This window comes from Galeopterus variegatus, unplaced genomic scaffold (genome assembly GCF_000696425.1).
Source record: "Galeopterus variegatus unplaced genomic scaffold, G_variegatus-3.0.2 Scaffold875, whole genome shotgun sequence".
Classification (NCBI taxonomy): Eukaryota; Metazoa; Chordata; class Mammalia; order Dermoptera; family Cynocephalidae; genus Galeopterus; species Galeopterus variegatus.
The window spans coordinates 443,547-468,990 of NW_007726986.1; the positions used below are offsets into that span (position 1 = coordinate 443,547).

General features: G+C 37.2%; 1 protein-coding gene across 3 annotated transcripts in view; it reads right to left on the reverse strand.

Annotated features, from left to right (window-relative positions):
- SLC38A9 (solute carrier family 38, member 9) overlaps nucleotides 1-25,153 on the reverse strand; it is a 90,479-nt gene extending 65,326 nt beyond the window's left edge. For 2 of the 3 annotated variants that reach the window (XR_550509.1, XM_008573093.1), the window contains exons 1-2: nucleotides 25,068-25,153; nucleotides 14,881-15,027 (exon numbers count right to left, since the gene is read on the reverse strand). Coding sequence is in view for 2 of the 3 variants with exons in the window: in XM_008573093.1 (XP_008571315.1) it covers nucleotides 14,881-14,993 (113 nt within the window). In the remaining variant the exon portion in view is untranslated. Of the gene's footprint in view, nucleotides 1-14,880; nucleotides 15,028-23,233; nucleotides 23,283-25,067 lie in introns of those variants that run through there. The other variant, XM_008573094.1, reaches the window with a different exon arrangement.
- Nucleotides 25,154-25,444: the final 291 nt, after the last annotated feature.

Here is a 25,444-nt window from a genome sequence, read left to right on the forward strand (position 1 = left end):
CCAAATCCTTGCCAACACTTGTTAGCTTTTGTGTTTTTGATAACAGCCATCCTAACAGATGTGAGGTGACAACTCATTGTGGTTTTAATTTGTATTTCCCTGATAATTAGTGATGTTGAGCATTTTTTTATATACTTGGAAATTTTTATGCCTTCTTTTTTTTTTTTTCCTTTTTGTCTTTTTCCGTGTCCGGCAACGGATCGCAACCCTCAGGAACCGGTCTGTATGTGGGATCCGAACCCTCGGCGGGAGCACCGCCGCACTTCCCAAGCGGCGCACTATAGCAGTGTGCCACCGGGCCGGCCCTTTTATGCCTTCTTTTGAGAAATGTCTATTCAAGTCCTTTGCCCATTTTTAAATCATGTTGTTTTCTTGCTATTGAATTCTTTGAACTTCTTATGTATTCTCGATATTAACCCCTTATCAGATATATAATTTGCAAATATATTCTTCCAATCAATAAGACATCTCTTCACTTTGTTTCCTTTTAAAAAAAAATATTTATTTTAATTTATCAAAATACAATGTAGTTGATTTTCCTGACCCTTTACCAATTCCTCCTTTTCCTCCCTCTTTCTCCCCCTTCCATCCCCATCAACATCATATCTGTTCACTTGTCTTAACAAGTTCAAGGAATTGTTGTGATTGTTGTGTATTCTTTCTTCTCCCCCCTTATTTGTTTGTATATTTATTTATTTTTATTAGCTCCCACAAATAAATGAGAACATGTGGTATTTCTCTTTACGTGCTTGGCTTATTTCACTTAATAAAATTTTCTTTAAGTCCATCTTTGTTGCTGCAAATGGTAGTATTTCATTTTTTTTATAGCATAGTAATATTCCATTGCATAGATATCCCATTTTCCTTAACCACTCATCTGATGATGGGCATTAATCTGGTTCCAACTCTTAGCTATTATAAATAGGGCTACAATAAACATGGGAGTACAGGTATCCCTTTGACATGATGATTTCCATTCCTATGAGTATATATCCAGCCATGGAATAGCTGGGTCATAGGTAGATCTATCTGTAATTGTTTGAGGAAACTCCATACCATTTTCCATAAAGGCCACACCATTTGGCAGTCCCACCAACAGTGTAGGAGGGTCCCTTTTTCTCTGCATCCTCACCAGCACTTATCATCATTCTCAGTGTTTTGGACACTAGCCATCCTAACTGGAGTGAGATGGTATCTCAAAGTGGTTTTGATTTGCATTTCCTGAATGCTGAGTGATTTGGAGCATTTTTTCACGTGTCTGTTAGCCATTCATATATCTTCCTTTGAGAAATGCCTATTTAGCTCCTTTGCTCATTTTTTTAATTGGGTTACTTGTTTTTCTGCTGTTGTTTGAATTCCTTGTATATTCTGGTACTAATCCTTTGTCAGATGTATTAATTAATTAATTAATTCTCCACTGTTGGGAGAAAACAATTAACAATTTGTTAATTGTTTCTTTTGCTGTGCAGAAGCTTTTTAGTTTGATATAATCCCATTTGTTTATTTCTCCTTTTGTTGCCTGTGCTTTTGGGGTCATACTCATAAAGTCTGTACCCACTCCTACTTCCTGGAGTGTTTCCCCTATGTTTTCTTTAAGGAGTTTTATTGTTTCAGGACATATATTTAATTCTTTAATCCATTTTGAGTTGATTTTGGTATATGGTGAGAGGTATGGGTCTAGTTTCATTCTCCTACACATCGATGTCCAATTTTCCCAGCACCACTTACTGAAGAGGCAGTCTCTTCCCCAGTATGTAGGCTTTGTTCCTTTGTCGAAGATCAGATAGCTGTAGGTGCATGGGTTGATTTTGGGATTCTCTATTCTGTTCCATTAGTCTGTATGTCTGTTTTTATGCCAGTGCCATGCTGTTTTGGTTACTATAGCTTTGTAGTACAGTTTAAAGTCAGGTAATGTTATGCCTCTGGTTTTATTTTTTTGCTCTAGATTGCTTTGGCTATTCGTGGTCTTTTGTTATTCCATATGAATGTTAGGGTTGTTGTTTCCAATTCTAAGAAAAATGTCATTGGAATTCTGGTGGGGATTGTGTTGAATCTGTAGATCACTTTGGGTAGTATGGATATTTTTACAATGTTAATTCTTCTAATCCAAGAGCATGGGATATCTTTCCATCTTCTTGTGTCCTCTTTAATTTCTCTCAACAGTGGTCTGTAGTTCTAGTCGCATAGATTTTTCACATCCTTGGTTAAATTTATTACTAGGTATTTTATTTTTTTTGGTGACTACTGTAAATGGGCTAGCTTTCTTGATTTCTTTTTCTGCTAGTTCATTGTTGGAGTATAGAAATGCTACTGATTGTTGCATGTTGATTTTGTATACTACAACTTTGCTGACATCATTTATTAACTCCAAGAGTTTTTTTGTAGAGTCTTTAGGAGATTCTATAGATAAGGTCATACTATCTGCAAACTGGGACAGTCTGACTTCATCTTTTCCAATCTGGATGCCCTTTATATCCTCCTCTACTCTGATCACTCTGGCTAGTACTTCTAACACTATGTTGAATAGGAGAGGTAAGAGTGGGTGTCTTTGTCTTGTTCCTGTTCTTAAGGGAAAAGCTTTTAACTTTTCCCCATTCAGGATTATATTGGCAGTGGGTTTGTCATATATGGCTTTAATTGTGTTGAGATACTTTCTTAAGGACAATTTTTATTGTAAAACTTTTTACTACCCTTTGAAACCTCATATTTTCTATCCCTAGGGTTTATGGCAGTTAAATCTTTGGATGACCTGCCAAAGGACTCTAGGTTTGCTTCAGAGGCATGAGGTTTAAGGAGAAGCTGAAGATTGTTTTGTTGTTTTCCAAAGATCCCTTTGACCAGAACATTTTTATTAGAAGCAATTATGGGGTAGAGTGAAATTAAGGTGTATGGGCCTTACTTTTTTAACTTCTCCAGGAACAAGGCAGGAGGTATCCCTAAGGAGTCACAGCAGAAGGAAGTGCCAGTCCCTATGGTTGCTTACACGTGAACCCCTGGGGCACATCCTTGCAGACCAGGGATCAGTAGACTATAACCTGATGGAACACATCTGGGCCCATGACCAATTTTCATAAAATTTTGTTGTAACACAGCCAAGCCCATGCAATTAAGTACAGATGCCTCTCGACTTAATGATAGAGTTACATCCCAATAAACCCATCAGAAGTTGAAAATAATGAATTCGAAAATGCATTTAAAACATTTAACCTACAGTATCATAGTTTAGCCTAGTCTACCTCAGACATCCTCAGAATACTTACATTAGCCTACAGTTGGGCAAAATCATCTAACACAAAGGCCATTTTATAATAATGATATCTCATGTAATTTATTGAATACTGAACAGAAAGTGAAAAACAGATGGTTGTATGGATATTCCAAGTACAGTTTCTACTGAATGCATATTGCTTTCACACCTCCGTAAAGTCAAAAAATTGTGTTGAACCATTGTTAAGTAGGGGCTTGTCTGTATTATCTATGATTGCTTTCAGTCCACAATGGCAAAGTTGAGTCCATATGCCCACAAAGCCTGAAATATTTACTACCTGGTCCTTTGTAGAAAAAATTTGACAACTCCTGCCCTAGACCACTGAAGGCCCCCAGAGGGACTTAGAGCTGGAGGAGAGGCCTCCATTCCCCTTCCTGATGGACAGAGGGGATGGGCAGGGAGCAGCTTCCATTCCTTTATCAGGTCTATGTCAGGGAGCATTTCAGTAAGTTTTACTTTTAGAAATATTTATAACCAGATATCCCTAGGCCTCATCCAGCATAATCCCTTGTAAAATCTACATCCCACATAATAAAAACAAAACAAAAGCCAAACATAGTAACTTCAACCTCAGCCAAAACAACTACTACAACAAATGTTCTTACACAAAGTAGCACCCTCCCAAGGCACCCACCATCAGTACTACAAATAGCCTCATTTCACTTCTGGCCGGGTTCAACCAGAGCCTATATAGTTACTCAAAGGGGTATGATCCTACAGGGTTCTTGGTAATGCTGGCTCAGAATGGGTTTAGATAGTATTTTTCCTAATGAAAAATGAGTTCGGGGTATATGTGTGTGTGTGTACGTGTGCATGCGTGTGTGTGTGTGTATATTCAAATATTTCTAACTCCTTATCATAATGCTCTCATTTTTTGCTGGGTGCTATCTCTCCCTCTGGAGGGAGGGACTGTGTTTAAGCAAAATGTCTGGAACACAGTAGTAGGTTAATAAATTTTTGCTGAGAAAAGGAAGGAATAGAGAAAGAAAGGAAGCAAGAAAAAAGAAAGGGAAACAGAGAAGGAGGAAAAGAGAGAGGGAGGGAAGGAAGAAGACAGGGAAGTGGGGGAGCAGAAAAAGAGAGGGAAGGAGGTAGGCAGGCAGATAGACAACTAAGAAATAACTTGAAGAAGTAACAACAGCATGTAATATAAATTCAAATTGAATAAGCAGCACATTAAATTTTCTATACTATATGATCTCATCTAAAAACATAATAGAAAAGAAGGCTAGGAGAAAATAAGTCAAAACGTTTTAACAATGCTTGCTTCTATGTGATGGAATTATATTTTTTATGCTTCTGGGTTTTTTCCAGAAACTTATTTTAAACTCCCCCCACCCACCCAAAAGTTCTTCTAACTAGAGAAAAAAGAAAATTTGTTTCATCCTATAGAAGCACAGGTGATTTAAACAAAGTTTTTAAGAAAATACATTTTTCATTTTGCACATACTATTTTCATACTAACTTATAGGAATGCTATACTTTCAGAAAAACTTCATTTTTATTAGAAAAGTAGTACATTGTCTATTGAAGGTAATATAGAAGTTATTGAAGAAAATAAAATCAAACATTAGAAATAACCACATTAACATTTTGGTGCATTTCCTAGGCACACCCATGAATGCCAGTATAAGTTAGTTTTGCTTGCTTTTGAACTTTGCATAAAGTACAATCACACAATATGTATTTCTCTAGCTTCTTTTGCCAACATTATCTTTGTAAAACTCATCCATATTTTTGTGTGTAGCAATAGTTTGTTCATTTTCCTGGCTGTGTAATATTCCATCATAGGAAAGCACAACAATTAACTCGCTCATTTCTGTGGATGGGTATCTGGGTTGTTTCCAATTTGTATTTCTTATGAATAAATTGTAATCTATATTTTGTACATGGCTCTTGGTACAATGTGCACACATTTCTACTGATTACAAACTTAGTGTGTACTCAACTCTAGTAGATAATTACAAACTCTTTTCCAAAGTGAATGTACTAACTTAAACTCACTTTAGTACTGTGTGAGCATTCCCATTGTTCCACATCCTGGCCAACATTCATTATTGTCATTGATTTCTTAACTTGAGTTATTGTAATTACAGAATTTCTATTTGGTTCTTTTTTCTTAAAAAACATTTCCCACAAATTTGGTTTTTTATATTTCTAGTTAGTGCCATACTCTCAATCTTATTTCAATTTCCTTAAACAAATTTAACATAGTTCTTTAAAAGTCTGTTCCTGATAACTTCATTATCTGAATCACCTGTGAGTCTCTTTCTATTGTTTATTGATTGAGTCTCTTAATTTCCAATCATGTGGTATTGCCTCCTCTTATGCCCAGCTATTTTTAAGTTCCTGACATTGTATATGGAAAACTGTGTAAATAACTTGATGCCTAAAATAATATTTTCTTTAGAGTTTACATTTGCTTTGAGGACCCATTCAAGACAGGAGCAATCCTAGATTACCTTAATCCAGTTTTAGGGATTGAGATGAGTTAAAGTTGGACCTCAGCCCCTACAAGAAGGCCATTCAATTTCAAATTCACTCATATTTCTAGGCCACACAAAGCCCTTTGGGCTTCCAACCCGAAGTTTACATCGGGCATGCTTTCAGTGGGCCCTAGATTCCAATTTTTCTTCCGCTAGCACTGTAAGGCTGTCTAAAGCTCTGCTCAGTTTTCAGCTTTGCAGCTAATAAACTGGAATGGGCAAACACTTTGAGGAAATGCTAGGCTCCCCTTTCTGAGTTTCCTTCTTCTCCCTGATCTAGGCCTCAGTATTCTTCACTTTCTTATTAGTTCTCCCATGTCTTCAAGCAGATTTTAAATAATACTGTCAGCTTTTCCAGTTATTCTCAGCAACTTGGTTGGTCCAAATTCCTTAATGTCACTCACAGAGCTGTGCAACTATCACCATCATCAATTTTAGAACATTTTCATCACCCCCGAAAGACAACCCAAACCCTAGTTTCCCTTCTCCCCAGCCCCTGGAACCATTAATCTACTTTCTGTCTCTTTGGCTTTACCTTATCTAGACAGTTCATGTAAATGGAATCATACAAAATGTCTTTTGTGTGGCTTCTATTACACAGCATAATGTTTTCAAGGTTCATACATATTGTAGGATATATCAGTACTTCACTCCTATTTATGGTCAAGTAATATTTAAGTATATGGATATATGAGAGTACTTCAAAAAGTACATGGAAAATTAGAATTAAAGATAATATGAATCTTTCCATAAACTTTTTGAAGTACTCTTATATATCAAACTTGTTAACCCATACATCAGTTGATGGACATTAGGGTTGTTTCCACTTTTGGCTATTATAAATGTTATGAACATTTGTTTACAAAGATTTGTGTAGATATATGTTTTCAATTCTCTTGGATAGATACCTAAGATCAGAATTGCTGGATCATATGGTAACTCTGTGTATTTAACATTTTAAAGAACTGTCAAACTATTTTCAAAAACATCTCCACTGAAGAAACACAGCATGCCTGGGGTCCTAGGCAGGATCTAAGGGCCAGCACCCTCTGCCCAGAAGCAGTCAAGAAACAGAGAACAGCTGAGGTCCTAGGCAGGTGCCTAGGGCAGTATCCCCTGCCTGGAAGCAGGCAAAGAGCATGACAAAAACACCACTTCCTTGCAAGTGGCCCACCACAGCCATGGCTGCTGCAAAAGTGGATTGACACCCCAGCAGTAGCCACAGCCACCATGCACTTGACTGCATTGACACAAGAAGAGTCACCAGCAGAGACCTGAAAAAGGAGAGGACATCTCCTCCTCAAAGCCCACTCCAGAATAATAGAAGAAGCAACTGCTCAACCAGATGACCAGTGTATTAGTCTGTTTCTGTTGCTTACAACAAAATACCTGGAACTGGGTAATGTATATGAAAATGAAATTTATTGGTTACAGTTTTAGAGGCTAGGAAGTCCAAAGCCCAGGGAACATATCTGGTGAGGGTCTTGGTGGTGGAGACAGTGATGGCAGGATACCACATCACGAAATGGCAGAGCAGAGATAAACTAACCTCTCATGTGCTCTTCTTTTAAAGCCCTCAGAACCATGCCCCTAATCACCATTACTAATCCGCTCACTACAGCATGGTCATACAGTCTAATCACTTATTCAAGGCCCCACCTTTCAACTACCATAATAGGATTTCCCACTTTCTATACATTGTCACAGTGGGGACCAAGCCTGTAACACATTAAACTTTTGGAGAGACACAATTCAGGCCAGAATAACCAGACATCAACGTAGAGATACTAGAAATATGAAATTCCAAGAAAATATGACACCACCAAAAGAATACAGTAATTCTCAAATACCAGATCCTATAAAGCAAGAAATCCTTGAAATGACTGAAAAAGAATTCTAATCAACAATCTTAAGGAAACTTGCTGAGATAGGAGAAGACTCAGTTAGACAACATAATGAAACAAGAAAAAAAATCCAGGATATGAAGGAGGAAATTTACAAAGAGTTTAATATATTAAAAAAAGAATATAGCAGAACTAATGGAACCAAAAGATTCACTCAACAAAAGAAAAAACACAACTGATAGCTTAAGCAGCAGGCTAGAACAAGCAGAAGAAAGAATTTCTGATCTTGAAGATAGTCTTTCTGAAATAAACCAGGCAGACAAAAAAAGGAAAAAGGAATTTGGAAAAATGAAGAGAATCTAAGAGAGCTAGAAGACGACTTTAAGCACACGAGTATTCAAATCATGGGTATTCCAGAAGGGAAGGAGAAAGGAAAAGGCATGGAAAACCTATTCAATGAAATAATATCAGAAAACTTCGCAGATATGGGGAGAGACACAGACCTTCAGATCCAGGAGGCTCAAAGATCCCCAAACAGATTCAACCCAAAATGATCCTCTCCAAGACACATTATAGTCAAACTAGTCAAACTCAAAGACAGAGAGGATCATAAAAGAAGAGAAAAGCATCAAGTCACCTATAAGGGAGCCCCTATCAGAATAAAAGCAGAATTCTCAACAGAAATTCCATAGGCCAGAAGAAAATGGGATAATATATTCAAAATACTAAAAGAAAAAAAACTACCAGCCAAAAAAGCTATACCCAGCAAGACTATCCTTCAGAAACGAGGGAAAGTAGTGTATTTTCCAGATAAGCAAAAACTGTGGGAGTTCACCACCACACAACTAGCCCTACAAGTAATCCTCAAGGAAGTCAAGGAAGTCAGCATCTAGAATCCAAAAAATGATAATCACTACCATGAATACACAAGAAAGAACAAAACCCACTGTAGAACAAAATTCAAATGAGAAAGAGAAACTAAATCTTATGACCACAAAAAAAACCCATAATGACAATCTAATAATGCCACTGCTTACTTCTGATTTTAGTAATTTCTGTCTTCTCTCTTTATCTTAGTCTACATATAGGTTTGCAAATTTTGTTGATCTTTTTAAAGAATCAACTTTTGGTTTTGTTGAGTTTTTTCTATTGTTTTTTAATTCCCTATTTTATATATTTCTGTTGTAATCTTTGTTATCTCCTCCTTATATTTGCTTTTGGTTTAGTTTGCGCTTCTTTTTCTAGTTTTTTTAAGGTAGAAATGTACATTACTGATTTGAGATTTTTTTTCTTCTTTTTTATATAGGTGTTTGAGTATAAATTTGCTGAAAGCACTCCCTGAGCCCTGCATCCTAAAAATTTTGGTATGTTGTGCTTTGATTTTCATCTCAAAGTACTCTCTAATTCCCCTGTGGTTTTTCTTTTTACTCATTGTTTACTTAGGAGAATGTTAATTTCCACACATTTGTGAATTTTCTAAATTTCCTTCTGTTATGGTGGTCAGAGAAAATATTTACTATGATCTCTGTCTTTTTAAATGTATTAAGATTTGTTTTATAGCCAAAAAAACTAAAATTAAAATTAAAAAAAAAAAGTCTGCACCATGTTTCTATTCCATCAGCAATGTATGTGGGGCAAGCCCTCATTTTAAGCAATTATTTTTCATACCCCAGTTACTAGCCTTAATAAAATTAATAGAAAAAATATATCTACCTACAGACATAATTTTTAAAAAATAAAAATAATTCTCTTGGGCCGGCCCGGTGGCGCACTGGATAGTGCGCCACTTGGGAAGCGCGGCGGCGCTCCCACCCGAGGGTTCGGATCCCACATACAGACCGGTTCCCGCTCACTGGCTGAGCGAGGCGCGGGAGCAGCACCGAGGGTTGCAATCCCGTTGCCGGTCCCCGGTCCGGTACGGGGGCAACACTGAGGGTTGCAATCCGTTGCCGGACACGGAAAAAGACAAAAGACAAAAAAAAAATAATAATAATAATTCTCTAACTATGAGAGAAATAAAATGAAAATAACTTACCATAATATGTATTTTAATATATAGTAGATTCCCTGGCATAGCCACACTCAAAGATAAAATGAAGACCTATGCCTGCCTCTATTTGTAAAGAATAAGCCAGAATTTAAGAGATTAGAAGCCATTCTGTATATGAAGTATTGGTAAATAAAAAAGCAGAAGTATTGGTATACATAAATAAAAACTAGTGTTAGAGGGAAAAAAACTAGCCTTAGAATAAGTAATATCAGGTTATATATATATATATATATATATATATGATAAAAAAAGAGAAAAATAACTTTAATTGAAATAATGACAACATGCCTAGGTAAACTATAAAGTAACTACTGAAGTAGGAAAAATTAGGATGTATGATGTTCTTGTAAATGAGCCAGGCCTTTTTATAAGCATAGTACTAAAATAATTCCCCTATGTTATTCTATAGAGAACATATTTCCTAACTTGAAATGCTGAGGCATTCATTTATCTTCTAATACTTAAAAAACCTTGGAAATCAAATTTTGTGGCCAGAGAACATAGAATAATTGGAAGAAGAAATATTAATATGAGTTCATAGAAAAGTTATGTAATAGGCTTTTGGGGACAAGTTTAGAATAATACCTAAAACAAAAAACAAACAAAAAAAACCCCAGGCAAACCAAAGATACATAATCCCAAAACGTGGTTTTTACAACATCAATTCCTTATCATCAGGCTATAGTCAACCATTGGGCTTTAACAAGATTCTTGCACTTCATGTGCCCCCATTAATTTAATAATATTTGGTTTTAAGTCTGTATGTTAAAAGTCTCAAATCTCTTGTTATATACTTGCAATGGGTTTCATTGCTTTTACAGCACTATTATCTTATTGCAGTAAAACCCTTTCAACTAAATATATACTGGAAATGTTATAATATTGAGCAGACAGAGAGCTAGCCCAACCCTTCATATACCTTTCCTCCCAACAAAACACACCTTTGACTTGGCTGTAATGAAACTAGTCAAACCTAACAAGGCTTCCTCTTTCTTCAGGTTTCTCCAAATAATGCTTCAGGTCCTCTTTAAGCATTTCCAAAAAAAAAACAGTTCCTTTGTGGAGAAGTAACAGTGGAAAGTGGGAGAAAAGAGAGGTAAGACAAGTGGACCTAAGTAGAAGAGAAGGGATGGGGAGAGGGACAGAAGTAGGGAGGAGAGAGAAGGATTTAGAAGTAGTAATGCAGTCAGCTAGTTGGCCATCGTATCACACGCCACTGATAAATGGTCAAAGTCCTAGCCCATCTATTTAATATCGATGGTAAATTTCTCAAAATATAACTTATACAGCTCTGGAAACCAGTCTTCCTGAGAAAATTACTTTTCTTTCATTGTACATCTGTATATTCCCCAAACCTCAATAATCACTTCCAGTCATGGTCATTAGGCCAGGATCTACCCCTTTCTCACTAAAAAATAAACTCCTCACTTTGCCTTAGTAAACTTCCTTTGTCTTCCCCTCTCTCTAAGACTAGAGAAAGAATCAATTCAGGCTGCTCTACAGTGTCAGTATTAGTGACAGGTGAAACAGAGAGGTCAGTTTATAGATGCACAGACTAGTAGACATTCTAAAAAACGAGGTGCTATAGCATACATAGTGTGTTTGAAGGGTGCTAGGAATGCTGCCTATTTTAAATGTCCATGTCTACCCCCACTGGCTTATCAGAGCACTTGAAATGTTATCAATTAAAAAAAATCTTGAACCTTTACATGAGCATTTTATATTTCTAGGATTCTCCATGTTAAAATGCAAATAGCCATAGAAAGGTAATAGACTAGGTCTCTGACACATCAGATTGTTTTCCATTATAATACCAAGCTGACAACAGAGCACTGAAAGAACAGGATAGATAAGTACTGGTGAATAAGGGGCAGAGAAAAGCACTCACATGGTTTACAAAGTATTGTATAGGGGCTTAAGCCTGAGTGAATTCCTACGCTGGTAACGCTGGGCACACAGAGCAGGACACAGAGTAGCCCTAGGCCCTGGGAAAAATGGAAGAGGAGGAAGCAGAGGAGAGAAGACTAAAAAACAAGGCAAGCTCACAAACAAATTAAGCATTTCACAATTCAATTGTAGGCTGGCTGGGATGGTCAACTTCCCCAGGGCCTAGTCCCAGAGCAAAAGAATATGAAGCAAACGTGAACACCAGCTCTATCTTTGGTTACTGGAAAGTCTGGGAAAAGTAGGAAAACAATCTCTTAGACCGCTAATTGCCTGTGGAATATATCAAACACAACACATGAGACTTCTAAACCTTTCTGTCCCTCCAACTACATTCCTCACTTCAGCCCAAACTAGGTGAAAATTGATGGGGTTTGGAGGCATACAGAGAGAAAAGTGGACGAGCGTAATTTGAAAAAGCTCCCCAAATGATCCACATGATGACAAGCTCCTTCCCCCACCTTAGTTAGACCACAGTTCTACCAAAATGATAAGCAGATCCACCTTACTATCTTCCAGTCCAAAGTAGTTATTAACATTCTTATATTTGAACTAATACATGTTTTTGATTGCCATCTAGTGGAAGATATAGAAAACCCACATGCTAAACTGAGGATAAGTAATCTAAAAATATCAAATATTGTCTTCTGTGCTCTGACAGCCAAAGACAGCAGTGTAGTGATATGAAAGACGATTCTAGGTAGCACAAGAATGAATGCTATTTTAACTAGTTAGTATTTACTGCAATGCATATTAGCAAAAAGTATAAACAGTACTTCAAATTCATCGTTTCACAAATATGTGAAGATGGGGCTAAATTAACCCTAATTTTAAAAAGTAAATAGATTTTTAAGAAACATTAAATTATAATATTACACAGGTGGTACTGGGATGTCACCATGATAAGGTGAATCTCAAATGACTGAAATTTTGGAAATAGTTGTCTAAGCTGGTTCTTCCAGTGGAAGATACTTTTCACTCTGTGTGTCTAAGTTTTATTTATGTATATAAAGTGAAGTAATCCATATTTTAACAGAAATAACACTGTTTTAAGGTATTTGCACTTTTTCTCATCAAATAGTTTCTGTTTTCAATACTGCTAAGTCCTTATAAGTATTTGCCTTTCTTAAAACATGCTTACCTACGTGGTTTTGCCATGATTGTAAGTATTTGACTCCCTCTCATTTAGACAACTTTCATTACAGAAAGGATACTTCCATTTAATCTACCTGGTTAAACAAATTTTCAGATAACTGTTTGAATTCCTGCCAACTTATTATAATGGTATGCACTTCAATGACCTATGCTCTATTGTCATAGTGATCAATTATTTATCATAGAATTTAGAATTTCAACTCTTAACAAAATTAGGATTCTGTTCAGAAGGAATAGGTGGAGTCATTGAGTAATTTTTGAGTATCTACCTAACAGTAGCTGCCACATTGTTCCACCTCAAGCACTCAGTTTCTCTATAAGGAGGCAACCACTCAGAGTTTCCTATTTATTCCCCCAGACTTCATTTTTATATATTGTATTATATAATGTACTGATTTATTATTACTCAAATGGTGGCATACTATACATACTGCTCTACACTTCATTTTTTTTCACTAACAAAATAAGTTGAAGACTTGTTCCATTTGATATGTAATAAAGCCACCTCCTTCTTTTTAATAGATGAAAAGTATTCCATTGTATGAATGTGCCATAAATTATTTATCCAGTCCGGTAGGAAAAGACATTTTGGTTGCTTTCAATCTTTGCTATTATAAAAAATACTGAATTAAACAACCTTGTACATATATCATTTGACACTGTAAATTAATGCTTAGAAGTGGAACGAGTGATCCACATAAACTTTGGAATTGGCTGCGGGCATTTTTTAGGGGAATCACATTAAATTTATGGGCTAAAATTAAAGAGAATGATATCTTTATTTTATTCTTCCCACTGAGAGCAGAATATGCCTTTTCATTATGTCATATTTTACTGATTCTAATACACACGTTTAAACATTTCTAAATGAGGATGCATCTCATAACCCAGAACACCTTTTAATCACTGTCAGCCAGGTGGCAATATGATAGTAGTTATTCCTGGTGGCATGACAAGTAACTGCCATCCGTAGTCATCAGTCAAACCATTTAAGGACCATCTGAGGAAGACAGATGAGTCATGCTATTGTTAAAAAACCTTTTGTGACATCTTCTGATAAGATCAGGAAAGTGCAAGCATCAGAACTTAAAGTGTCAGTTATTTAGAAGAAAATCCTTGCAAGAAATGCTACATCATCAATGTTCTTAATGGCACAAAGGACAATTCTGCATGGGAAAAAACACCTGTTTTCATGGCTCCAAGTCAAAAAGTGATTCAGAAGAATCAGACTGTAAATGTGATGTATTAGCAATATCTTAACCAATATACTTTGTTTATATTTTTATTTTTATAATTGCACAAGAGATATATGATAAAGCTCAATTAAGCCCAAGAGTTCTTTCAGTAAACACAAAATAAAAATTTTAAGTCCTAAGAGATCATTGCATCAAGGGTATAGGTAGCAGGTTTTTTTAGTGTTATGTTTTTTAAAAATGCAATTTACAATCAGTAGCATCTCGGATTTGATGAAATACTCTAAATCTTATTTTATATCCCTCAGGAGAACTTTAAAGTTTCTCTCATACAGATTTTGCACATTCTTGTTAGGACTATTTTTATGTATTTTTTCTTTTCTTCCATTACATTTTCTCATTGGAAGGATATTTTACCAACTTTGCAAGCAGCCACTTTATTGAATTCTCTTACTATTTATAATTGTTCAATGGATTCTTTTGGGTTTTCCAGGTAAACAATGAAGTAAAATTTAAACTCAAATTATCAAACTATCTGCTGGAATAAAGCTCAATAAAGGTAAAAATTGTATTTATTGCTTTTACTGTTCTATCTCCAGCAGCTAGCATATTACCTTACACAAAGCAGGTAATCAATACATATTTGTTAAATAAATTATGTGAAGGCATCTTACTATGTAAAACTTACCCCAATCCCTCCCCCAATAGAGATGTTGTTTAGTTTAAAAAAAAAATGTGTATATATATATATATATATATATATATATATATAAATGAGGAAATAGTATTCATATTTATCACTCTCCCCACATACATACATACAAATCCTGTAAGAAATTAGGTATTTTTATTCAAATCTATACGTTTGGTTACAATTAGTTCTAGATTAATCATCAAAAACACTAATTATGAAATAAGTGTTTTAGTTTTAAACACTTACCTTTTGGATCTTAGATCTGATGAATCAAATTGGATATTCATAGGTCCAGGATTAATTTCAAGATCTACCTCAGAGATGAGCAGATGTGTAGAATCACTATCTGTATTCGCCATTTTTTTCTCAGACTAAGCACTGAGGAAGTTAACCCTATATAAATCAGAAAAGATAAATAATTTAGATTAATTTTTAAAATATTTTAGTCTTCATAAGTAATACAATTGCATGCATAAGAAATTGGAAAAATATGGGAATTTCTGGAAGATACCTTAATGGATTAATATTAATATTTATTTAATTAAATATTAATAAACATTAATGTTTATTTATTAATATTAATAAATATTAATATTAATAAATATATAAATAAATAAACATTAATATTTATTAATATTAATATTAAATTAATATTTCAGGAATATACCTGAAATATTTATCAGAAACTTGCTAACTTAGAAATGGAGTTACTTCTTATTTTCCAGCTCAATAAAAAATAGGTGGGGAAATCCATTTCCAGTAATAAAACAGATTAGGCTATTTGGACCCATTTTCCTGCAGAAAACAACTAGAAATACTGGATAAAATATTTTTAAAATCTTTTGAAAAGCATCAAAAATAGTGAGAAAAATCAGGCCATTTGTAAGTGAAGTAAAGACACCTAGAGAGGTAAACGACTCAAGAAAACTGCCACTGCCCTGAGGGTATTTGCTGTACCAGGAGAATCTGGGCTGAAGGTTTCAAAGCCTTGTGTAGTTTTAGGGAAATAGAAGATAAAGTGTAGGGTTCATCCAAAGTAAGGAATGATTATAATTAGAAACCATTCTCTTTCCCTATTTCCCCACCATAATACAGCTGGAACTATAAGAGCTTTACCAACAGAGTGGGGGTTAACAAGAAGTAAAAAGGCCCCACTTCCTGACAAGGAAATTACAGAGAAAGTTTAACACTGAGCACAGCCAGTGTGTGTGTGTATGTGTATGTATCTGTGGGGGAGAAACTGTTATAGTAATTTGTTACCATAAGCTGATAATTGGTCACCATAAACTGTATATCATGGGGATTTATAAGGTGGTCAAGGAACACTTAAAGCTGTGAATATAATTTAAGGTTAACCTGCTTGGTAGCACTTCTAGGTAACTGACAGAAGCAAATGTAAATCTTTCCCTTGAGGACACACCTTTATTCTAGGTCTCAAAGAAGTTCTGCTAAGTCTTATAGGACAATTAACAGTACACAGTCAAAATTAATGTACCATGTAAGGATATAAAGTACTATGACTGAGAACCAGAAGAAAGAACAGCAGATATAGGTTCACAAGGACTTCAACTACAGAAATGATCAGAATAAGATTATAAAACAATTATGCCTTCTATGTTTAAATAACTTAAAGAAAAAATATAAATTTCAAAAGGTAACTGAGCATATTTGAAAAAGGACCAGAGTGAATTTTTAGAGAAAAAATTTTTATATATATATATATATACACACACACACTTATATGTGTACATATATATAAAATAGTCAGAAGAAACTATCTAGAATGCAGCAGAGAAAAAAAAGGAAATGTGGAAGAGCTGTTGAGAGACACGGAGGATAGCATGAGAAGGTCTAACAAGCAAGTAACTTGAGAATCAGAAACAAAGGAGATGACAAAGGTAATGTTTGATGAAATAATGGCTGAGAATTTTCCAGAATTCATAAAAGACACCACCAATCTGCAGATACAAGAAGTTTAATAAATCCAAGAGAATTAATAAACAATATGCAGTCACATGTCCCTTAATGACTAGGACACGTTCTAAGAAATGCATTGTTAGGCAATTTAATCACTGCAAACATCATATAGTGTACTTACTCAAACCTAAATGGTATAGCCTACTACACATCTCCACCTCCACTATAACCTTACGGAACCACTGTTGTATATGTGGTCTGTTGCTGACTGAAAGGTTGTTATGCAGCACATGACTATAAAATAGCGTTAGAAAAAAAGAATTAAATTTCCAGACCAAAGAGGAAAAAAAGTTAGGTGAAGGTCTTGGAATTAAAGTGTTCAAAGATCTTTGTATTGTCCAGATCAACAATACACATAGATGTAATGCATGTTATAATTTTTAAGGTAACTATTATCATGATAGAAAACAGTATATAACTTAAAATACAGTAGGAGGGAAAAGAGAATGAAAAAATAATTGATCTAAAAGAAGGCAAGAAAGGAAAAAAAGAAAGCACAAGATAAATAAGATCTCATTCTTTCTCGAACTCATTCTAATCAGGTTGTCTTCCCTATCTACACAGAAGCTGTTCTTGTTGGATCACCAGTAACCTTCACATTGGTAAACCCAATGGTTACTTCTCAGTCCTTAACTTCTCAGAAATGTTTGCCAAAAGGGACCACTCTCCTCCCTGATAAACAAGATTCACTAGGCCTCCAGGTTTTCTCCCTACCTCACTGGTCCCTCTTCCTTCTCTGTCCCCTTTGCTGTTTGCTTCTCATCTCTCAGATCTCTTTAAAGTTGCAGAGTTCCAATGTTCAGTCTTGGTCCTCCTCTTCATTTACCCTCAATTAAGATTCACTAGGCCTCCAGGTTTTCTCCCTACCTCACTGGTCCCTCTTCCTTCTCTGTCCCCTTTGCTGTTTGCTTCTCATCTCTCAGATCTCTTTAAAGTTGCAGAGTTCCAATGTTCAGTCTTGGTCCTCCTCTTCATTTACCCTCAATTTATTGATAATTTTATCCATTCTCATGGTTTTATTACCATTTCATGTGACAATACAGTATCTACTTGTCCCTTGTGGCTGTTTAAATAAAAATTTCAGTACCTCAGTCACACTAGCTGCATTTGAAGTGCTCAATAACCATGTGTGGCTAGTGGCTACCATATTAGACAGTGTAGATATAAAACATTTCCATCATTTTGAAAATTCTATTAATTTAGACAATGACAACTCCCATGTTAATATCTCTAGCCTGCACTTCTCTCCTGAATTTCTGACTTGCATATCCAACTGCCTAACTCAACATCTTTACCTGGATATAATAGACAAATCAAACCTAAGATTTCTAAAATTGCACTTTTGATTTTCTTCCTCAAAACTACTCCACCCATTGCTTTCCTGATTTCAGTTAATGGAATCTCTATCCTTCTACTTCCTCTGGTCAGGATTCTTGGAATCACCCATGACTTCTTTTTCTCACGGCCTCCATTCAATCCATTAGAAATTTTTACTGGCTTTTCCTTCAAAAAATATATATCCACAATCTGACCGCCAACAATTTTATCAAGATTATTACAACATCTTTCTAGTGGAGCTGCCTGCTTCTACCCTTGTTCTCCTACAGTCTACTCTCTACATAGCATAGAAAGAGTTGCAGAGAGGGTAATAAGGAATTTGGTCTCACCCAATTAGTTGCTACAACTGGAGGGAGTGCTACTGGCACCCAGTGAGTAGAGATCAGGGATGCCGCTAAACATCTACAACGCAGAGGACAGCCTCCTCCTGCAAAGAATTATCCAGCCCAAAATGTCAACAGTTCTGAGGTTGAGAAACCCTACTCTAGGAGGAAAACAGGAGGTTATGATCAAAAAGGACAGGAGAGGGTTTTATATAGTAATGGCAATAATTCTATTTTTTCAACTTGATCCTGGTTACATGGTCATTTGCTTTAAATTATTCAGTATGTACAGATGCTCTTCGATTAATGATAGGGTTATATCCTGCCAATTTGACAAATCAAGTTGATAAAATGGTTCCCTAAATGTGATGAGGGAAAATATTCCATATAAAATACCAATAAAGGATACATTTTAAATAAAACTGGGTGTAGCACAGGAGTTAAAAGCTTAGGAAAGGAATAAATATATTGTAAAGAAGTTGTGTTTGTGATTTGCTACAGCTTTATATAAATTTAAAGCATCTTTCAATTTAAGAAATTAAATATTTTAGAAATTGAAAAGATGATTGTGAGGATGCCAGTGTCCTTTCATCAAAAGGAATAACATAAATAACTTGGGAAGAAATTATTCAGGAAAATCTAAAATACATAAAAAAATTTAACTTTATAATTCCATATGTCTAAGCATTTAAAACCATGCCAAGCACTATGAAACTCTGTATAAGAGTTTGCTATTATTATTTCTGAACTTAATGAAACTAATCTTAATAAAATGAGATTAATGAAACTTTTATATTGTAGGGAGGAAAGGCAATCTGTAGAGTTTTTAAGAAATGCTAGACAAAAATTTTAATACTTATAAGTAGGTAGAATCCTGTTGCTCCTAAATCTCCAAAAACACCTCTGGAAAGAATTACCAAGGCATTAATTTGTTTGAATTATATACAATGATTAATTTGGGATAAACTGTATTCCACTTCTACTAAGTAGAGTGTGGTGGTTGATAACTCACATGTCATACTGCCTGGATTTGAATCTCGGCTCTCCCATGTACTAAGTATGTGACTTTTAGCAACCTATTTAAATTCCCTAAAATTCACTGGTTTGGGGTATAATAAAAGTACCTTTCTTATAGGGTTTGAGATTTAAATGAGATAATGCACATAATGTGCCTGGCACATAATGAGTGCTCAATAAACTTACCTATTATTTTTATCATCAATTTGACTCTTTAAAAGTAACTAGAAAAATTATGTATTGGCTTAACTCAATGGCCTGAATAAAATCAGCTGACATATATCTACATGCCTTTAGTAAAAGGGAGTAAATTCAGCAAGATAAGAAAAATAAAATGATTGACCATCATAGAATTATTGAACTGTCACAAACAGAATAGTGCTAAAAGGAAAGAATTCATTTCTGAAGAAAACTGGTATCGTTTTGGAGGAAAACTCAGAGAAAAAGACAAGTTAGTAGAAAGGTAGTGGGAGATAGAACTAATATTTGCTTATTAAATGCTTACCTCTGGCCTAATGTTTTACATGTTTTTAATTCCAATTAATCCTAAGAATTTGGGAAATAAGTATTATCTTCATTAATGATAAATAAATAAACAAATAAACAAAAAGAAACTGAAGCTCAGGGAAGTAACTTGTCCTAAATCACTTAGCTAGGTCACAGCTGGGATTGAAACCAGGTTACTTTGATCCCAAATGCTATTTCCACTATATTGTGATGTCTGCCTTAAAGGAGTTAGGGTATTTAGAAGGCAAAAGAAGCATCTGAAAATCAGGTCTTCCTTGCCCACATTTGTAAATAAAGGAGCATGCTTGGGTATCCTGATTATAAATTAAACACAATGAATTTGTTTTTCTTGAAGCAAACTAGTTTAGATGAATTTGTCTCTCTTGATGCAAACTTTTTTGTCTCAAGGCTACATATGTCCTTAGCAAGCAACGACCTTTCTAGTGACAGTGAAACACAGTAAAGGACAATAGCCAAGTCAGAGTAGCAAAAAGTATCTGCTTACACAATGGCAGAAATACTCGTATATGGCTACACTTCCTGATTTACTTTGTAAAGTAGTACACTCTGCAGTATTGGTTTCTTTTTTTTTTCTTCTTCTTTTTTTTTTTTTTCCTTTTTGTCTTTTTTCGTGTCCGGCAACAGATTGCAACCCTCAGTGTCCCGCCCGTACCGGACCGGGACCGGCAACGGAATCGCAACCCTCGGTGTTGCGCCCGCACCTCGCTCAGCCAGTGAGCAGGAACCGGTCTGTATGTGGGATCCGAACCCTTGGCGGGAGCGCCGCTGCGCTCCCAAGCCGCGCACTGTACCAGTGTGCCACCGGGCCGGTCCGAGCAGTATTGGTTTCTTTTTTTTTTCTTCTTCTTTTTTTTTTTTTTTCCTTTTTGTCTTTTTTCGTGTCCGGCAACAGATTGCAACCCTCAGTGTCCCGCCCGTACCGGACCGGGACCGGCAACGGAATCGCAACCCTCGGTGTTGCGCCCGCACCTCGCTCAGCCAGTGAGCAGGAACCGGTCTGTATGTGGGATCCGAACCCTTGGCGGGAGCGCCGCTGCGCTCCCAAGCGGCGCACTGTACCAGTGTGCCACCGGGCCGGCCCGAGCAGTATTGGTTTCTAAACTAAACTGAGAACATGGTTGAGCTGTGAGAGAGAGGATCTTTTTAATTCCTGAAGATTAATACTCTTAAGTAAAGGTTGAATGTTAGGAACCCAGCAAAGAGGAGAAATCTAGAAAGATCCTTGGATTTCAGTGTGCCTTACCAAAAAGTGATAATCAAGGTTAGGGAAAACGTAAGGGCCATTCAGAAATTAAAACAAAGGTTCCCATTTAGTTACATTTGTTCTGAGCAAATCTGAAATTCTGTGGCATAGTAAAATTAGTTATTTATTCCAAACAAGCAGAAAACTGATGATACCTCAGTGATTTAAAATAACAAATCACAAATGAGGAGTCCAAAGTCTCTGATGCTTTTCTTTTTTTTTTTTTTGTCTTTTTCCATGTCCGGCAACGGATTGCAACCCTCAGTGTCGCCCCCGTACTGGACCGGGACCGGCAACAGGATTGCAACCCTCGGTGTTGCCCCCGCGCCTCGCTCAGCCAGTGAGCGGGAACTGGTCTGTATGTGGGATCTGAACCCTCGGCAGGAGCGCAGCCGCGCTTCCCAAGTGGTGCACTAGCGCAGTGCGCCACCGGGCCAGCCCCTCTGATGCTTTTCAATCAGACTTGATAATGCAAGGGGTCTTCAAAAAGTTCATGGAAAAATTCATATTATCTTTTAACTCTATTCTTCCACAAACTTTTTGAAGTACCCTTGTTTCAAGTAAATATGAAGAACTATAAGGAAATTGGTAATTTCAATTGTCTCAATTAGTCAATTAGCCTGAACTTCACATTCCCTAAGAATGTTGTTTCAAAGTAAATTTAATGCCTTTTTGAATGTTTTGATGAGAATAACTATAAAATATTCTGAAGTTTGATGAATTAGGTTGAGCAGTGAATTAGAGTTCCATAGCTAATATTACATAGATGATAATGCAGAATAGTCTATTAATGATTAACTAAAATGCTAAATACTACTGTGGCATTCATATGCCACAGACATAACACTGATATAATTTGGTGGGAGCTAAATATGCAAGATGACAAAAACAAACATATTCACTTCTAATATCTCCCTCAATCTCTGAACTTTAAAACAAAGTCCCAGATACAAGACTATTAAGTCAAACCTAAGTCATATAATAACGAGTCCCTAATTGTTTTCTTTGAGATTGGTTTTAATATGGGTTCCTGCTATGGTTTGCATATGTCCCCTCCAAAATTCATATGTTGAAACTTAATCACCAAGTTTATAGTATTAAGAGGTGGGGTCTTTATGATATGATTAAATCATGAGGGCAGAGCCCTCACGAACAGGATTAGCAACCTTATAAAAGGGCTGGAGGGAACTCACAAAATCCCTTTTGTCTTTCTGTCCCTTCTGCCACGTGAGGACACAGCAACAAAGCACCATCTTAGATGCAGAGACCAGACCCTCACCAAACACTGTACCTTCCAGTGCCTCAATCTTGGACTTCCCAGCTTACAGAACTGTGAGAAATAAATTTCTCAGGTATTTTGTTATAGCAGCACGAATGGACTGAGAAATCCTAATAGGGAATCAAGAGCTTAACTGACTTGCTTGGTACTTTCAAGTTTTATTTAAAATGTTGATGCCTGTACTGAAGCACTTATCTCCATAAAAAGGACATGGAGAACAACCAAAGAAAGCTTGTATGAGATTATTTTAAAAAGGCATTGATTGTGATTATCAGTATATCTCAGAGAATGTCAGCCCTTTCCATACTATACTCAGAAACTTCCCTTCACATTTCTTTGCAAAAGCAAATCTGTAGTATCTATGCCAAGATACTATATATGCAAGTAGAATACATTAGCTTGTGCCCAAACAAATGCGACTATGGATCACCATACACGTATTTATATGTTCTTTCTCAAAGGCTGAAAATTAGTAATTACCTACTACTTCTGCATATGTTACAGGGTTTCAGATACTATATTTATATTCAGTTTACTAGGCCAGGGATTGAAAAACTTTATTCTGCAAAGGACCAGATAGTAAAAATTTTAGGCTTTTTGAGCCTAAACTACTGCAACTACTCAAGTCTGCCTTTCAGTATGAAAGGCAATATGTAAGTGAGTGCACATGACTATGTTCCAATAAAACTTTGTAAAAAGAAAATATATCTGTCAGCAGGTCATATTTGGTCATAATTTACCCACCTCTATAGTATGCCAATATAATAGCAAATGGAACCACACCATAAAAAGAGGCAGCCTGGTGGAAGTAGTTACGTTTTCTTCTATACGTCTGTAACTGCTATTAAGTTCTGTAACAAACTTATCTAAATCCCTTCCTTACAAATCACTTACTGGTCAGGCAGTAGGAGATACAGTCTTCCAATTCTGAGCTGACAGAACAGGCTTCCAACTTGATCAATAAATGCTTCAAAAGGTGTTAAATTTCACAGTGCTGGAGGACAATGTGGTTTAATAAAGAAATTGCCAGTCAAAGCAATGCTATGGCACAAAAGAACCTCTCCTCCCACACCACGAATACTAAATGCTCTCAAGTTATGTTTAGGCATTAAGAAAGAAAGAACAGTAGCAAGGAACTAAAATTTAAGTGTATTTTAAAATATAGGTCTGGTCGAAATTTTTAACCTCTTAATGACTTTTAAAAAACCTTTATGCTCATATATCTTTTTAAAAAAAATACCATAATGGGGCCGGCCCGGTGGCGCACTGGAGAGTGCGCCGCTTGAGAGTGCGGTGGCGCTCCCGCCAAGGGTTCGGATCCCATGTGGAGACCGGTTCCCGCTCACTGGCTGAGCGCGGTGCGGGCGCAACACCGAGGGTTGCGATCCCGTTGCCGGTCCCCGGTACAGGCACAACACTGAGGGTTGCGATCCCGTTACCCGTCAGTAAAAAAGACAAAAAGGAAAACAAAAATACCATAATGTATTATTTTAATTTGCAACTCAGGTTGGTATTCTTATCTTCCTATGCTTAGTTTAACCTTTATTGTAAATATCCAGTGTATTGTAAAATCACAATTAACAGCATATTTTATATATATATATATATAACTGGGATATACAGTATCTAAGATTGTGAGAGGAAATCTAAGACTAACTTCTAAGAGCTATAGTGGGCATAAACTGGGGAAGAAAAGGTAAATTTTATTTTTTCAAAGGCAAAGAAACTATAGATGACATATTTGCTAACACCTTTTATCTTTGTAGTTATTTATGAGTCAGAGAGATTTTTCTTTAGGTTAGTACACGGATTACTCTAACCTAATGAAAAGTTAAAAAAAAAAGTTCCCTGCAGCGGTTGCCTGTTATCCTGCATACGTCAGATCTCTGTCACGTCTGAAGGCATTAAAAAGAAAAAAAGGAGGGGTACCGGTTAGAGTTTGCTCATCTACTGATCCCAGCAATGGATAAGGCATTGCCTAAGTCATGACAATTACGTTTCAGCCAAGTTGGCCACTAACTAGTTTCTGGGGTGAGCGGGTTTCTGCAACTCGGTGGACCTCAGTTTCCTCATCTGTAAAGTGAGGAGAATGCGTTTGACTTGCTGCTCTCAAAGGCGCCTTCCAGCTATACTATTCCAACACAGCTAAGACGTCAAGCCAGCCGCTATTAAGACACTCACTCTCGCAACCGAGTCGTGTGAAAAGCGTGGCGAGGACTGACCAGTCATCGCCCTCAGCCCATCTGTGGTCCTAGCTCAAGCGCAAAGGGGCTTCCTCCCTCGTCTCCCGTCTCTAGCTCTCCCCGACTAGGGATAGAGAACGGCGCTCTCTTTGCTGCAATTCCCACCGCCCCCCGGCCCCATTCTCCTGCTCCCTCCTCTCCCCCGGGATTCAGGGTGTTTATCTACCGTACTCCAGCCCACCCTGACTCCCACAACTCCTCGGATTCCCTCAGCCCCCGCGAGACTCCCTGACTTTCTTGCACTCGAGCCCCGTGAGGAGCGCGCGCAGCCCCTCCGGAGCAGTCTCCGCGGCCCCCGGCTTTGGCCTCAGCGCTCCCCCAAGAAGCAACTGTTCCGACGCGTTGCACCAAAGAACTATCCCAGATGACAGCCGGCTTCGCCGCCAGCTCAGCCCTTCCCGCCGCCCCCCCTCGGTTCCCTCCCCACCCGTCCAAGGGGTGAGTTTCCAAGACGTGGGAACGTGCTCTACCAGAGCAGGACAAACCTTCAACCTCAGAGAACTGCGTGGGAAGGCGAAGACCCGTTCCCAAGTCCTCACAATCTGCGGCGGCGGGGATCCTTGTCTCTGAAACAGGAAGAGGCAATGCCTAGGCCGCGGGGGCCGGCGGGGGATGAAGTTCTGAGCGCGGCAAACTGGCGGCAGCTGTCAAGTCCTCCGCCGCTGCGGACTACAACCCCCAGAGACCTCTGCGACCGCCAGCCAACTCCTAACTGCGGAGCTCAGCCCTCCGATTTCGGGAGGCGGGGCGGCCGGTGCCCCCTAGTGGTCAAGTCTAGTTGGAGCCGCCCCTGACGTTTGCGCCGGTCTCCCACCGGCTGGAGGCCCTAAGACCACTGGAAGGGACGCAATCTCCTGCAGTC